Source organism: Chelonoidis abingdonii, chromosome 19 (genome assembly GCF_003597395.2).
Source record: "Chelonoidis abingdonii isolate Lonesome George chromosome 19, CheloAbing_2.0, whole genome shotgun sequence".
In the NCBI taxonomy this organism is placed as follows: domain Eukaryota; kingdom Metazoa; phylum Chordata; order Testudines; family Testudinidae; genus Chelonoidis; species Chelonoidis abingdonii.
In genome coordinates, this window is record NC_133787.1 from 29,929,559 (window position 1) to 29,947,549 (window position 17,991).

Consider the following 17,991-nt stretch of genomic DNA (forward strand, 5'->3'; position numbering starts at 1 on the left):
AACTGGCTTTTCCATAGCTTAGAGTAATTGATGGAGCCAAAATAGTATACCTTTTTGAAAGCAACATGCTTCGCATTGCTTAAGAATAAAGTCCATTGAATGTCACTTAAATTATAGAGGGTAAATATGTATATATATTAACAACACTCCATAGATTATATATTTTTGGAAAACATAGCCCTACATACACTCTAACTTTTCTAGTCATTAAAGTCCCTGGTTGCCAATGCTAGTAGTGTAGGTATTTCAATAAAAATACATGAGACGTTTAAATAAGCTCTCAGAGGAGCAATAGCCTGAAGTTAAATGTTAAACCTAAGTGAAGCTCTTCAGCATAATTTGATAGGATGAAAATAGATGAGTTATCTGGCATTAAAACCAGGTTTTTAAAATATATTTTTGCAGAGTATTTGCATAATCTGCAACAAAACAGATTACTTTCTATGTCAATTTACTATTCATACTTCAGTCTTCAGGGTTATAATAATATAGCTCAAATTACACTGCATTATCATGGATTAGATACCCAGGATTTTAATGTACTATTTCTTAGTATTTGTACATATACGAGTAGCTTTGGTATTAGGCTATTTTGGACATGACTGCACAAACCGGGCTTCGCGTCTGAAACATTTCCCTCCTAAGGCTAAAACGTTCATGTCAATAGACAAACATACAGAGAATAAAAGAAATTAGTAGCTTTTAAAAAGTACAAAATATCAAGATATACTGTAACATAAGAAAATTCTTTTGACCCCCTTAAGCAATCCCTCCCAAACCAAAACACTCAGGCACAGGCTTAAATCCCGTTGGCTTCGATGGGATTTAAGGACAAAATTAAGCATAGACTTAAATATTTCCCTGAATTAGAGCCTTAAAGACTAAGTAAGATTTAACTCAACTATTAAATATTCCAGATAAAAACTATACTAAATAAATGTAAAGGTCTGGCTAACTCTGAAAGCAGCCAAGAAAGCAGAAATTTCACACCGTGGTGTAAAGAGACCTTATTATGGCTTCGTTTTACTGCACAGAGGAATGAAGGAGAGGTGAGATGTGAAGCTTTAGACTTGTTAATCATCGCTGCAAAGTTTCAGCAGGATACCACTTTTTTTTAAATTACAAGTATTTTGAATGTAATGGGGTGTAGGACCAGACACGGCTGCCTCAGAGAAAGATGTACAACACTGAACGTCATCCTCCACATGTGCACTGAAGGCAAAACAATGCATTTGGTAGTGATCTAATCTGAGCACTAGTGCATGGAGTGGGAAAGAGTTGAACTCCCTGGGGGAAGACCTGCTTCCCTACTCTGACAGTGAAGGATGAGTCAAAACATGCCGAATGGACAAGCTGGAGGTTCCAGAGACTTGTCAGAGATTTCCAGGGAAAGAGGTAAAATAATGTAGCTAGGGCCTCTGTAACTATCATCAACTAGCAGTTGGCCATCAAGTGTTCTGGGACACATTGCAGAAAAGTCTGGTAAAGCAACTCAGTAGGAAAAGGATTTTCCTTACCCGGAGCAAAAGTGCTGCAATTCTAAAACGAAACCAACCCAAAAATGATATGAGCAGTAAGTTCACTTTCTGCTGCACTGATCTGAGGACACATGGCAGACAGACCAGGCGATAGTGACTTGATTGTGAAAAATCTTTTTTTCCCCCCTCTCTACCACATGGTGTTAGCTACAAAACTGCATGAATGGAAATTGCGTAGATACCCACGAGTAGTGTTTAGACAATCAATGACCTAATCCACAAGCATAAAAGCCTGTATGTGCATATAGTTTCAGAGGAAATATTTGAAAATGTGGCTCTTACGCTTTACCATGCTGTTTGGTATTTAGTTTGCAAGTCACTGAATTTTATTGTATACCATTTATTGAATGAAGCTATAATCTCCATTACAATTGTGTGGCAACTGAGAAATAACGCTGTGTTTTACACATTTTCCTTTTCACTAGCTTGTTACAGTTTACTAAATCCCAGACCTCGACAAACTGGTGAAAGGCCTTTCAGTCTAGCATGACTATACAATTAAGTCTGAATAGTACCATGACTCAATGCTATTCTTTAATCTGTCTGAGAGCTACAGCAGTGAGCTAAAGCTGTCGTGGTTAATTCTGTAATAGACATCAATGATAGAATAAACAGAAGAAAGCTTACTTCAAAGACTAGTGTCTCATTAGTTGGCCCTGCTGCATATAGACTCTCTGGATGATTAAAAGAGCGTTGATAATCAAAAATTGTCCCAGCAAAGGAGAACTTTCCTGGCCAGTCAATTGTCCAGTCCCCTGTTAGATAATACTTCTTATTCAGGTTGCGCACTGCAAGATAGCTGGTAGAGATGTGCAATTCCTGGATTTCAATACTACGTGCTCCTGCTGGAATGATGACCACTGGATAATAGTCTACAATGAAAGAATTAAGCAATATTTTCCCAATTGTAATAAAACTGAGTTCCTTATTTTGAGTAAACCAGGGACTATATAGACAGCGGTCCTGATCCATCAAATTATTGCTTTAGATTTATGATGGTGTAACAACACTGATTTTAAATGTTCTACACCAGCTTATAATTAGAGCAACTCAGTGGGTGAATTAGTCCCTGGAATTCTATTATTTTTTTCTTCTTGACGAAGACAAAAAAAATCAAATTCTTTTTAATACATATCAGGAACAATCAATTTGTTTCAGTTGTTTTACCATGTTTTCTCTGTAATACCTATAATAATAAATAAAATAGGACCAACGCACTTTTTGGGTGAAATGCAACAAAATGCAGAGTTTGTGCAAGCTCTTATACAGAACTAGATCTTTCAGTTATTGGGGATCTGCCTTATATACAGGCCATTTCCATTGGAATGAATTTGTGTTTTACTTATGCATACAGTAAGGATTTATTCTGGCCCTCATCCAAAATTTCACCCATTCTGCAACCTGGTCACACACTACAAATCACTTGGACTATAAATTCCCAGTGATTTATTGCTTCTGTAATCGCACAGGCCATTTGAATGCGATATCTCTGCATCTTAGATTACTGACATGGTCCCATCTAACCACCTCACAATTTTAATGTATTTAGCCTCACAACATGCTTGTGAGCTAAGGAAGTGCTATTATCCCCATTTCACACATGGCAAATAGAAGGGAGACTAAGTGACCTGACCAAAGTCACATAAGAAGTCTGTGGAGGAGCAAAGAATTCAACCCTAGGTTTCCCAACCCCTCTACTGGGATCTTAACCACTGGTCCATCCTTCCTCTCTCAACAGAAAATGACTTTTCTGAGTCTCAGACTTGCACACTAAATATTGGCCCATCCACAGAACCCAGTTGAAAGGTTCCAATCAAGATACATCACAAAATATACATACATTCCGTCTGGTTCCTAATAGAACAAGAAGCACCTGCTTGTTTGTCATTAGTCTATGAACAACTTTTTATATCTTCCACAATTTCATTCAAGACAAAATAATTCAGATATTTTTAACTTGCCTGCGACCTTAAACCCTCTACCTTTTAAACCAGTGGTGGGCAACCTGCGGGCTGCAGGCCACACACAGCCCATCAGGGTAATCCACTGGCAGGCCACAAGACAGTTTGTTTACATAAACTGTCCACAGGCACGGCCGCCTGCAGCTCCCAGTGGCCGCAGTTCACTGTTCTCGGCCAACGGGAGCTGCAGGAAGTGGCACAGGCCATGGGAACGTGCTGTCCGCTGCTTCCTGCAGACCCCATTGGCTGGGAATGGCGAACCGCACCACTGGGAGCTGTGGGCAGCCATGCCTGCGGACGGTCATTGTTAACACTCTCTTGCGGCCCACCAGTGGATTACCCTGACAGGCCGCAGGTTGCCCGCCACTGCTTTAAAAAAACAGGTGTGTATGGAAAGTGCTAAAGTAACAATAAAATACTGCATCTGCGTCTGACGAAGTGGGTATTCACCCACGAAAGCTCATGCTCCAAAACGTCTGTTAGTCTATAAGGTGCCACAGGATTCTCTGCTGCTTTTACAGATCCAGACTAACACGGCTACCCCTCTGATAATAAAATACTTGCAATTTGACTAAGGAAGACTTATGGTCATAGTTTTCTTGTAGCCTAGGAACAACGGAGATATGAACTCTCCTCTCACTCTCCCTGTGAGTTTCAGTTTACATCTGGACCTTGAGCCACTGACCTAATGAGCAAAGAGTCATATATACTACATGGAGATCCAGCCGAGAAATGTGCTGATGATCATGTGGAACAGCTTTCCTTACCATTAGCTTTGTGCTGGATCAAGTACTGGCCTTTAAAGAACTTGCACGTTGAATTATCTCCTTTACAAACTCCACAGGCATCCAAAGCAGCTTTTGAACCAAGTCCACGATCACACCCTACTTGCTGAAAGCAAAAGGCAGAAGTGAAGGACTCAAACACAAGGGAATTTCAAGTAACAGCTGCATTTTCTATTAAGGAGTCTATTGTTCACTTCAAAATGACATTGTTACTGAAAGAAACTTCAGTTTATCTTACTTCACAAATTCCATCAATGCAAACATCATATTTGTTCTGGGAGCATAAGGTTCCATCTTTCACTTTGCTGGACATTGCAAAGAAAAAGTCAAAGTCTTCAGCTGTGCAGTACAATTTACATCTATCTTCCTCTGAAAACATGAAGAGACAAGTAGATTAAGAAAGGGATAGATAATAAGACAGTAAATATCATAATGCCACTATATAAATCAATGGTACACCCACACCTTGAATATTGCATGCAGTTCTGGTCACCCCATCTCAAAAAAGATTATATTAGAATTGAAAAAGATGCAGAGAAGAGGAACAAAAATGATTAAGGGTATGAAACAGCTTCTCCATTTAAGGGGAGATTAAAAAGGCTGGGACTTTTCAGCTTGGAAAAGAGGAGACTAAGGGGGGATATGGCAGAATCATGAACGGTGTGGACAAAGAGAATAAGGAAGTGTTATATACTTCACATAACACATGAACCAGGGGCCACCCAATGAAATTAATAGGCAGAAGGTTTAACACAAACAAAAGAAAGTACTTCTTCACATAACGCACAGTCAACCTGTGGAACTCATTTCCAGGGGATGTTGTGAAGGGTAAACCTATAATGAGGTTCAAAAAATAGTTAGATAAGTTCATGGAGGATAGGGCCATGGATGGCTATTAGCCAAGATGGTGAGGGATGCAATCCGATGCTCTGGGTATGCCTAGCCTCTGACTGCCAGAAGCTAGGAGTGGACAATCAGGGATGGATCACTCGATGATTGCCTGTTCTGTTCATTCTCTTTGAAGCACCTGGCACTGGCTGCTGTCATAAGACAGGATACTGGGCTAGATGGGCCATTGGTCTGACCTAGTATGGATGTTCTTATGTTCTAGACAATGAGGTACAAAGTACTATTGTGACAGACATGGAGCTGCTGTGCAGCTGTGCATAAATTTTATGAACTCTGCATGTGACGTGGTCAGTCAGGAAATGTTATTGTATAGCTATGATGAGTTACTAGAATTTCCTGTGTGACTGTATTGATGCAACTCATATTAGGGTTTAATGGAATGTTTATTATACACCTATACTGCTTGAATTCCACCCTGCAGTCTTGGTGACAATTGAAACCATAAGGATCATGCTTGAGTGGTTTATCATGTCTTTAGGACCCCAGAATGGGTAAAACAGACAAATACAATAGGTTATATGTTGTTATTTTAAATTAACGCATGGATTTGGCAATCCACATAGACATATAATTAAAATGTAATACCATTATGACAACATGTAAATTCCATTAGCTCTACTTCAGTCTCTCCAACCTCTGTTGCTGATGTGGCTTCAAATTTCAGAGCCACTTGTCCACAGTTCAAGCTTCAATTTTTATTACAAAAGATTGGCTGGGGATTTGTAATATTTTCATTTAACTTTTCAATTAAAAATGGAGAGCATGCAAGTTGGCACAAATGATCAGCCTATTTGGAAGCTAAGACTGTGGGCTGGCATTTCAATTCAAAAGACATTTTTCCCCCAAAGCAATCCACCCAGCCAGCGCCAGATTTAGGGGCAGGTGACCCATGTGACCACCTGGGTGCTGGGCTTGAGGGTGGGACAATGGGCTATGTTAGCTATAAAAGGGAAAGTAGAATGTTTAAAGTAACATGTTTCAGGTGTTCCATATTTTGATTCATTTTTCACTAACCTCCTAGAATTTTTGGGACCTTTGTAGAATCTCATGGAACCTTTCAGGGGTGGATGCTGAGTGTCCTGCAGCTGGGGAAGGTTTCTGGGGGTAGGTCAGACATAGCCCCAGCCACTCCTTGCAGGGGAAGAGGAAATCCCATCCTCCCAGGCTTCAGCCCAGCTGGGACTAGCAGCTGATCCTGGCTCAGGGTAGGAGCCCCTGACTGGGGTGTTCCCAGCCCCATGGTGATTTAACTCTCTGTCAGCTGCTCTGGGTGCCTGAAATGTTGTACCTGTGCTGATAGGGAGTGGTGTGCGACTGCTTTTGCAGTTTCCCTTTGCTTCCCTGTCAGAAAGTCATTTTTCTGTGGGAAAGCAAGGAAATCTCTGAGGGTCATGAATTCTGTGCATGTGCAGTGCTGCAGAATTCCCCCAGGAGTAAACCTCCTAGAATGTTGTCAGCCATCCCCTCATAGGTATACAAGGGGAAGGGAATAGCCAGTCAGTCAGTGAGATATAATTACTAACTGAAGTGAAGTGAGAGCCCAGATGCGATGTTGTGAACCTTGTTTTACTGTGTAATTGTGAAAGTGTAGTTGTGTTTTAAAACTTGAAGAGTGCAAGTAGTAACTCATAAAGGAGATATTTAATGAGACACCAGAGATATCTATTGAACATCTACCTATGAAACAAAATAAAAGAAATGCCATTACTACTTTTGCCATGCTTAACATGTAATGTGTGATGACTTTCTAAGACTGAAGAACATAGATTTTTGCTCTCCGTAATGCTGTCTGTTTCCCCCTGTAGAAAATAAAAGATGCCTACAAAGAAGCCTTCAGGAGCTCAGTATAGGAAGTGAAAAGTTCAGTTGCAATCTAGTTAGCAACAAGGGGCAAATCTGATGGAAAAATAACTGAAACAGAATAACACAGACCTTTTCAACTAAAGGACTAGGGTTAACATTTTAAAGCTGTGACCTACTGTAACAGTATTTAATACTGGTCCATCCAACACTGGTGCATAGTTCAATTTCTTGATGTTAGTACATTTCAGCTATTCTTAAAATTAAAAAGTTTCTATAAGGTTAGAGGAAACATTTTTTTTAGTTGCTGATATATGGCATGAATAAATACAGATTTACAGATCCTAGCATGAAAATGTATTCTCTTATATGACAGGGATAAATTGTGCATGCAAGTTGTGCATCAAAGTTGTGAAATGGGCTGCAAATGCAATAAAAAATAAGGTATTCAAAAGTTTAGTAAATGGGCGGAAGGGACGCCAAAGACACTCCTTGCTTGGAGTGCCATTTGATATAGGGCCATCCCTATGCACAGTTAGCTGGCAATCAAGTCCTTCTTATACACAGATCACAGATTATGCCTACAAGGAAATTGATTGGTTCTATATTGGAAAATTCAATCATTATATTCTAATGATTGCTTTTCATAGACTGGACAGTATTATTGAGTCACTTACTATCAATTAAGCACTATGGCCAAGATTTCAAAAAACAGCAGCCTAAAATTAGACTGCTAAATATATGTTTAGGCTTCTAACTAAGGGTATGTCTACACTGCAAAAAAACACTCGCATCAGTGAGTCTCAGATCCCTGGTCTCAAGACTCAGGATCACAGGGCTCGTGCTATAGTGTTAAAAATAGAGTGTTAGATATTCCTGCTTGGCTCTGAAACCCAGAGCGGGGTGGGATGTCTCAGAGCTCAAACTCCAGCCCAAGCCGGAACATCTGTACTGCTATTTTTAGTGCTGTAATGTAAATCCGAGTCTCTAGACTCAGACTCTGAGACTTGCTGAGGTGGGTGTTTTTTTGCAGTGTAGACATACCCCAAGTATTCTAATTTTCAATACCCAGCAGTTTCCATTGAAGGTAAAAGCTGCTCAGTAGTTTTGAAAATCAGTCCACCTACTTAAGTCTAAATGCAGACTTAGGGGGAGATATTGAAAAGCACATATGGGGCTTTAGGTGTGTACGTCCTATTTATTTTCAACAGTATTTGTGCTCCCAAATCCCTCTGGTGCTTTTGAAAATTTTTTCCTTTATGCCTAAAAGTAGGCTCCGATTTTTGAAACTCTTGGCCCATCTGTTTAACATAAATGTGTCACCGTGATAGTAAACATTAAACAAGATACATCATATGAATGATTTAATGCAATAGACATTGCAACCTAGTTCTGAGACCCACGCCAACTAGATCACTCCTCTTTAGCTTTACACATTCCTCCCACCCACAATGGTTATATCAGAAAGCAGGCTTCTAACCAGTAATCAAACTACTTATAACATGTCTGTATAAATGAAGATGGCTTAAATCATTGTATTCCCAGCTAATGTTGACTATCCTCTACAGAATATTTAAACAGACCACAAATAAAAGCATATTTAAAAATATATATGTACGTATGTAAAAGTATGCCCTCTTGAGATTTTTGAAGGTAACTTCTGTGAATTGTAGACAAAGCAGCCACAATATGACATATACTCGCCACTTTCATTTAAGAAATAGCAATCACAAATATTCACTGTGCTTTGAAACTATGGGGAAGTATTTTTAGCTATTAACTACCCAATAAAATCCTAATAATGATACTGGATGTTTATAAAATTGAGGCGTATGCAGGAAAAATAAACTTAAACTTGAGCAACAGATAAGGAATGTTTCTTAGTCATGAGTCTTATAACGCCCCAGCAACAATTCTCATGAGAATATACCAGTAGGAAACTCGAAAGAGTGATTTACTGTTACATTTAGAAATCTGAGAACATTCCAAATGAATGAAGATCCTGGCATGTTATTGTAGGAGTTGGTGGTTCCCATATAGAGAAATTCATGGGAAAAGGTGATTTGTTGTTTGGGTTTTCTTTGGTTTTTTTTATTTTTGTTTTGTTTTAACAAAAAAAAGCAATATAAAACAAAAATGAGGGACAGCATGGTCAGGAAACAGAGGATAGAGAGCTAAATTCACAATCAAAGCCAACTTCACAGGCTTCAAAGCCAACTTCACATGTGATGTTACACCGAAGACCAAATTCAGCCCTGCTAGAAAGCATGTGCAGCTTCACAGAAGCCTACCTGGATTTCCACACACTCACCGAGGGGCTGCATTTGGCCCAGAGAATATCAATGAATTATAACAAGGTAGTCTGCCTCATGCAAATTATTTTGTCAATCGGAACCATGGCCAAATTACCTTCAACTTTAATATAGGGCTTCCAACTGTAGTACCATCCACGGAAAGGCTTGCTGTTAAATTCTGCACACTGATGGGCACGGAAATCCAGACTATTGGGTGGACATGGCTGAATATTGCAAAGCTGATAAATACGACTGGAGCCCTGACAGAACTTGCCACCATACTGTGGCCTACAAAGAAAGAAAGAAAAGAATATTTTTTAAAACCAAAAGTGGATGTGATTGACACCTGTTAAATACATTCAGTGACAGTTCATTAAGAAGCCCCATTCTATTGACTTCTGTTGAGCTAAACAGCACAACTTATTGACCCAAAAGGTCACGATTTCTCTCAAGATACAATGAATTTTAATTATGACCAAAACCAAGCAAAGTAGTCAATAAACTCTATCTGCTTGGATCACTGAATTAAACGCTTGCTAGTCAGAGTATTTTTATTTGCATGTATGATCTGATCGGTCAACACAAGTACAGATCTCAGAATTACTGACCTGCAGAACTAAACAGTATCAATGTACTGACTTGCTAAATACCTGTTTTCAGTTTACTGTGATCCAAGAATTCTCATGTATGTAACAATAATTATTTATCATAATAGTTCTTAATAAAGGAAAAATTAACAGATAACATAAAACTAATCAAACATACACTGAATGAACAATTGCATTGTGATATTGTTAAAACTACAATATGTAGAAATGTTCCTTTAAATAGTTACCCAGCAACTCAACTCTTACAGGAGAACAAGGAATTGTGCACAGTTGTTCTGACGTAGGAAAGCACTTATGTACATGTTTAACTTTACACACATGTTTAAGGCACACTGACTTCAGTGGACTTTAATTGTGCACTTGAATACCCTTCTGAATAGTGATGCTTTCCTAAATTTGGACTAGTACGAAGATAAATGATATCATTAGTTTGCTACTATTCATATATTAATTATATAATCAGATTTTAACTACTAGTTGGGTGTATATAAAAATAAACAAATTAAAAATGTTAGCCTTACTTTTTTTCAGAATGCCTACGAGAGCTGAGCAGTTGATTACAGTATTCATTCTCCTCTCTGTTCCTTGCAGATCTACATAGAAATCTACTGATGTTATGGTTTCAATGTATAATTTTGCAGTATTCCAATATACCACTGTGCCCAAAATAACATGATTGTTGTTAGCATTATTTATATTTTCATAGTACTTGGGAGCCCCAGGCATGGACCAGAACCCCATTGTGCTAGGTGCTGTACAAACACAGAACAAAAAAACAGTCCCTACCCTAAAGAGCTTACAGTCTAAATGGAATACAAGAGGAAATAGATGGTAATAGACAGATGGACAGGGGCATACAAGGAAACAATCTGATCATATTGGTCCGTATGATAAGCTGTGTTCTCAGCAAACCAGCAGCCTAACCATTGTCAAGTATTTTGTAGTATTCCACTTAGCCTTGCTTCTAGTGAAACAGTTGTAAGTAGAACTTTTGTTCCAATTCTGCACCTGCATACATTTGTCTAATGATGGTTTAAGAGATTAGGGAAAATATACACTTGGAATGCATGTTATGGTCTTTTAGTGAATGGCTTGGCTATGTTAGACAAACATCAAGGGAAACACTTTCAGAATAATGTACCTGGTGCAGTATTTGCACAGTTTCTAACTAAGATAATGGGAGTAGTTTGTTTAAATCCCTACACAGTGTATTATAAACATCCAGTATATCTTGTAACTTACGTTAACAAACTTTCCTGTTGAATCCATTGTGGAGGGATGCTGAGGGGACAACTAGGTAAAATATGGATAAGAGTTTCCAGGTGCATTTTGCAATTATATTTTATACTATTTGCTTATTCCAACATTCTAATCCTCATACATTTGTAAAACAAGCTGGAGTCTGTTTTCATGTCTTGAATCAGCATTACTGCTTTGAAGGCAATACAATAGCTGGCTTTTTCAGAAGTCTTTAGTGAATACTGGACTACAGAACAGCCTCTCAAAGGAAATGGTGGAAATCCATCTGTTAGCCCATTTAAAACTGGGCAGAGCACTAGGGAAATGTGCTCTAGGGAACAATCTTGCACTGACCTCACCCAGGGATGGACTAGAATCATTACTAGCCATCTTAACACTGGGCCTATAGTGAACTAAGGCATGCTTCCCATCCTGATTGGCAGCCATTCAGTTCAGCCAAAACTATTCCTCAGCTCAGAGAGCATATATGTTGACTGAGTGTAATAGATGGCAGTTTTGCCTGAATAAAGTAGGAAAAATTGTTGGGCCCATACTCATTTCTGTTCAGATGCGTTTTCTTTACAGCATGTATGATTTCTTTTAGTTCCTCTGGCCTAGGGAACAAGACCCTCTATATGTAAGCGAGGGAAAGGAAGCAAGTCCCTGCCCAAGTAAAAGTCACCGAACGAGCGAAATAACAGAATAATTTAGGGTTAGATTGTGGCTTTTAGCCCCAGCCCTGCATTTGAGAATGCTAAAAAGCTCCACCAACCTAGAGGAGCACTGAGAGAAGCAGTCTAGTTTTCCATTTGTGCTACAGACCTTTAAATGGGGGGGTATACTCCACTCTCTGCCAAACTGCTGGTCAGCGAGTAAGTGGGAGGCAGGGTATGGGTAGGTTTCTGCTTACTCCTCACCTGTCTCTGCCCCTTATCAATGAGCCACTCCGAGAGGAGAGAAACTAATTAGAAGACTCCTCACCTCTGGGAAGCCCTTACATGGGCTGTCCAAGAGAACTTGAGTGCTAAGTAAGGGCTCACTACAGTCTAACCCTGAGCTGTTACTATGTGAAAGGGGTAATCTTTATAAAAAAGAAGGCTAACTTTGTTGTCCTATGGATCTTCGGGATGGGCAGAGGCTAAGTACAGAGATATCCATGTAAATTTCAATGTACTGATCAAATAATGTTATTGCTGTGGTTTTTGTTTATTTAGCAGAACTAAATAGTGTGGTACACATCTCACAATACAAACAGGAGTGCACAGTCTCTGTCTCGAAGAGCTTACAATTGAAGTCCCTGATCCACACACACACATTCATAACTTCACACATAGGAGTAAAGTTTCTCACATGTCTAAGTGTTTTCTGGATTCAGACAATGGAAGAATGAAGGAGATACCAAAACACCCAAGGAGTTTTGAAGTAGGGGCTGCAGAGAATAGTCTCCAAAGACTTATTTATAAACAATCTCAGAGTCCAAGCACAAAGACTCCAATAAATGTACTAATAAATAACACATTTAATAAAAGACCTAAGGTATTAAAATACTATTAGTGTGGCTTAAATGAATTTGCCCATCTGTGATACCCATAGCAAAGCCAATGCCCCTACTTCAAAATAATTTTAAGCAGCCCTGCTGGTATATATATGTATTACCATATGCACATTCCATCATTATAGTAGTAGCTAAATGATTGATTATGAAGTCAGATCTCCCACAAAAACCAAAACCAAATAGACATGTAGTCAATACCTTGTTGGAGCAGATGTGACAACAATTAAAAGATCTGGGATGACTATTCACTTGAAGTTGACCGATGGAATACAAACAATACACCGCAATGATCTGTACACTGCTCTTGCCAGAGATGGTATTCAATGCTGAACAGTTAATAATGGTAACTAGACCATGAAGTGTTGGCTCCAAACTCCTTCAGACTTTGGAATAGTTTACATCTAGATGTGCACACTTCAGCATAGTATTACAATATTAAAGTGCCTTTTTTTCCTATATGAAGTCAGTGGTCTACAGACTTCTTTCAAGGTCCTTATAAAATTTGATTAATTACTCTTTCAAACTGCATCATTACTTTAAATTTTCAGTGCTAATGATCATTCTTAAAATAATTGAATATAAAAGAATAAAAAGTTGTTTTAGTGAATAAATAATTATTATTTTAGTCTCTTTATTATGCACATGCCTAACACTGTATTCTAATATTTTAGTTACCAGCACACAATTATGAAGCAGGTAGGACGCAATCCCACCGATATGATTCAGGTATTAACTTAAATCTCTTGGGCACTATTTAGACTCTTTACCAGCTGAACTATTAAATGATGTAACTTATTTCTTGGGAAACTATCTTAATTGTAAAATGTTGTGATGTATAAAAACCAGATCCCTGAAATCATGCTGTGGCAATTTATAAAAGCGTAATGAGTTTAGCAAATCTGCATAGCTCTCAGTGTACTATAGCCGACCTCAGTAGGTGTTTGGTAGTGTAAATTCATGCTGAATTCAGATAGTCATTCAGACTATGTTTCAAAAGACTCTAGGGCAGGACCACAGTGACTGTGTTACAAGCGTCAACAAAAAGGAAATTGAATTGGTTGGGTATTATTTACAGGAAGAGACTCATACTCACATACAGATGTGCGCACACAAACAGGACAAGATTTTCAAAACAAGGAATCTAAATTTACTTCACATTTAAGCTCCAAATAAGTGATCTGATCTTTAAACTCACTGAACATCCAGTAGTTCCTACTGAAGTCACTGGAGACTCAATGCTTTTGAAAATCAGGCCATGTATTTAGAAGCCCTATTTTGAGGGCTGAAATGAACCTTCAGTGGGGCATAATCATGATTCTGAAGACTGAATTTCACCAACAGTTACAGCTAAATTAGCTGAATGCCTTGGTGTTGTCCAAAACCTTTGAAAAATCAAAGTGGGAGAAACAAATTTAGTTTTCCACATGCAGTTTGGATTTGGGAAACAGAAATGAATTTCAGGAATTTTGAAGATTTAAGTCTGAATCATTAGAATTTTGTGCATGTGCACTACACATGCACAGAATACAGTGAATGTGTCATATTTTTTTTTTTACTGTGTTTCCACATTGGAAAGTAGTCGTTAGCTAGTTACAATGCATTCACCTTTATTTTAAAAGCACTATTGGTCAGGGATGTGAAATACATCCTGGAACAGGATGTTCTGTAGACAGTGTTTTTTATAGTGTTGCGGGTTTCATAAGTCTAATTCTGATAGAGATTTATAGTTACTCCTCTTGGCTCTAAGTGAATTATCACTAGTATAATGTAATTAGAGTAGGCAGAGACAAGATCAAGTACTGGCATTGAACATAACATGATTCATACCAGAATCCATAACACACATTTCTTACTGATGGTTTAAATACAATATATTGCAGTCAAACACTGTTCCTATTGGAATGGTTCACTTATAACATTGGCTGAAATGTAAGTTAAAGTACTCAAGCTAGTTGAAACATTTCAATTAGTAGAGGTCCCCCTTCTGTATTCTGTGCTGTGCCAAGATAGCCATATAAGAACTTGAGAAAAGAGCACTAAGTAGATAGATAGTATAGTATATACATAGATCCCATGGAAACATCAGCATAAAAACTAAAATCTATCTACCTGCATTTAAATTTTGACACAAATAGACCAATCTAAAAAAAATTTCACATGCATATGTGATTCTCCATTGAGAACCCATCTGTGCACATCTAGAGACAGCTGTGAATTCATATATACCATGAATCCTGTGTCTATCCAATAACACTGAGACACAACAGAAAACGTTAAGCAAGTGCCCTGCCATAGATTTTTAAAGATTAGTTCCATTAATTGAAGGGCAACAGAGACTGTTATAACTAACCCACATGTTCCCATAATATAAAATGTGAAGTGTGACTATTCCTACTATAACATTATATAGTAGGTGTATATGCTACTTTACCATTTCATATAAAATCTGTCATATTTTGTATTTTTATTGGCCATAAATAATCATTTTATTGGCTACGATGGAGAGCATGTGTGTCTATGTCTGTCTAGAGGTGGCCCAGAATAAACCAGTAAACCTTTTTTTTCCTGCAAGCTAAACTGAATTGAATACTTGGAAAAGATGCTGGATCGATAACTCTTTATCACTCATCTGAAATGGTAATTCTAAGCAATAAGAGGGTTTTTTCAGTCTATTGGCCAATGTAATCTTTGCCTTTTGGACAGAAATGCCAATTAAGGTACACATTAGTGAAAACTGGGAAGGCAGTGTGTACGCAATATATATATACACACACACATATTACAGTAAAATGTATAGATTAAAATAGACATTAGAGCTACTTTAAAAATACAGCTGGTCAAAAAATTGGATTTTTTTTGCCAAAATGTTTTCCCTTTTTTATTCTAAACATTTTGTTATGTTTCAACCAGTTCTATTTAAAACTTAGTCAGGCCTGATAAAAACCTGTTGATGTCAGTGGGTGTCTATTCACTTACGTCAGTGGGCTTTAGACAGGCCCTTTGTTCCTGATATCGGAATATCCTCCCTCTTTCAGAGCTCTCTATCCTACTGATTTGTAACTGACTACTCACAGTGTGCTGTGGAGCTTTCTGAGAGACTACCCTTTCCCCTTTTTTGTTACATCAGAAATAATTATTCTAGAAATACCTTTCCACATCAGTGTCTTACTTTGGGTTATTGCAGTGTCTCTCTTGATAGGTGACTCCACCTCCACAGGTCCGAGAACACTTGGACCACTCGGACCATGCAGCCCATTGGCCATTAACAGGCTTGGGTCCATGATCTCCATATCTGACACATTGACCTCTTCGACACCACTGTCAAAAGAATTTCAACAAATGTCCCATCACAGCTGGTGATACCTAGTAGGCTTCTGAGAAGAAAAGACCTAGGTGCCAATCTTGCTATCACTTATGCATTCATTTAACTCTGTAGAAATTAGCAGTCCCATTGAATTCAATGGGATGGCTCACAGAAGTGTTAGCAGAATTGGGACCCTGGGTAGTAATAAGATAGATAAGATGACATGTACAAAGAAAAACTCTAGCACTTGTCTAGCGTTGAGTCTCTGCCTACGTTGAAATGATTGAGGACCACATTTTAAAAAGTGGTCTCTAATATTCGGTGCTTCAATTTTGGATGGCCAACTTCAGATACTCTATGTCTGATTTTCAGAAGTGATGAGTACCAAAAATTCCAGCTGATGTTAACAGTTGCTGTTGGTGTTGAGCACCTCTAAATCAGCCCTGGACATTCAGAGTCGGATATATAAAAATTAGAGGCCATTTTCGCCTCTAGCTATTAATTTACTATTATTGCAATAAGAGAAAGGAGGAAATGAAGAAAAATATTCAAATATAGGAAGGAAACAAATCAGGCTCTTGAGAATTACAATATCTAATACAAATTACATGTTACAGTAAAATAAAATATCAGTAATTATCGAATCACACGCACCAATAGCAACAATTATTATTATCTCCTATACTTGCAATTACAGTGTCATGGTAAAGCAAATGAACATATCCTCAGGCTCCTTCCAATAGACGGATCAATAAAGATAATAGATCTATAGACTATGGGCCAAATTCATTCCTGGCATAAGCAGATACAGTAAAATATATGCTGCTTCTGCCATGCCTGAATTTGCAGCCTTGCTCTAACTCCTATTAAAAGCATTCTGTTTTTTTCAACGACTTAAATGAGAGTTGGATCAGGCCCTTGGTCCACTGTATTCTAATACAAGTTACAACACTGTAGCTCCACTAATTAAGTAACTTACCATACTTATGCCACAAGCTGTCCCTTCCGCTGCTGGCATGAACTTTGTCTCACATCTATGACCTACTTTATGACACCAGAGTGATTTGCATATATCCTAGAAAAAAATGAGAGAATTCCCCCATTGTATGCTGATGTCTAGAAGTTTTCCATGAGTGACACTTCATCAAAGCATTCCTTTGCTATCACAAAAGCCCTATGAATTAGACCCATTTCTGAACAAAAAAGAACTAGTTCTACGTTTTATAGCATAATGATGCATGCTGGTCTACTGACTTCACATTTCTAGAACATTTTCAGTTTTGGTTCTCTGATTATCTTCTTGTCTTTTCAAGGCAAGACTATAAAAGAACCAAAAAGCTATTAAAACTCCAAGGGCAGAACATGAACAACTCTACAGACCTTCAAAAAATGTGGAGGGAAACAATTTTCTTGAAACACACTTGTGCTTGAACACACTTGAAACACACTGTGTATAAAAAAATTGTTGTCACTTGGCAAAATGCTGGTTAACATAAAATAATCCCAAATGTTGCAGCATAACCATAAGAATAATAATAATGAATAACAACACCATAGCTCAGTGGTTTGAGCATTGGCATGCTAAATCCAGGGTTGTGAGTTCAATCCTTGAGGGGGCCATTTGAATATTGGTCCTGCTTTGAGCAGGGGGTTGGACTAGATGATTTCTTGAGGTCTCTTCCAACCCTAATAATCTATGATTGTCAGAATGACCATATTGTGATTTTAACAGAAAACCTTTCTTAAAGAAATCAAAGGGGCCGGAACAGCCACCTACATAAATAATGGGTTAATATGGCTACATCCTACATCAAAAAGCTAAGGATAGAAAGCTGCATTTTTATTACTCTGAAATAATCTTCTCAAGAGGAGCTATATTGTGCCAGGCCTTTTTGCAAATGCATAAAGACTGAAGGAGCATATAAAATCTTCCTTTCCTTGCACCCTCTGTACAAGTGACACAATTGGAGCACTTAGTTTCCCCTAAGTTGTAGCCAC

The 17,991-nt window shown here is 38.2% G+C and overlaps 1 protein-coding gene across 1 annotated transcript in view; it reads right to left on the minus strand.

Moving 5' to 3' along the window:
- The window catches only part of ADAMTS18 (ADAM metallopeptidase with thrombospondin type 1 motif 18), a 61,954-nt gene that overhangs the window by 28,456 nt on the left and 15,507 nt on the right, over nucleotides 1-17,991 (minus strand). Inside the window, exons 8-13 of the mRNA XM_032768121.1 lie at nucleotides 16,973-17,068; nucleotides 15,859-16,007; nucleotides 9,403-9,575; nucleotides 4,523-4,653; nucleotides 4,267-4,390; nucleotides 2,166-2,410 (exon numbers count right to left, since the gene is read on the minus strand). Coding sequence (XP_032624012.1) covers nucleotides 2,166-2,410; nucleotides 4,267-4,390; nucleotides 4,523-4,653; nucleotides 9,403-9,575; nucleotides 15,859-16,007; nucleotides 16,973-17,068 — 918 coding nt within the window. The remainder of the gene's footprint in view (nucleotides 1-2,165; nucleotides 2,411-4,266; nucleotides 4,391-4,522; nucleotides 4,654-9,402; nucleotides 9,576-15,858; nucleotides 16,008-16,972; nucleotides 17,069-17,991) is intronic.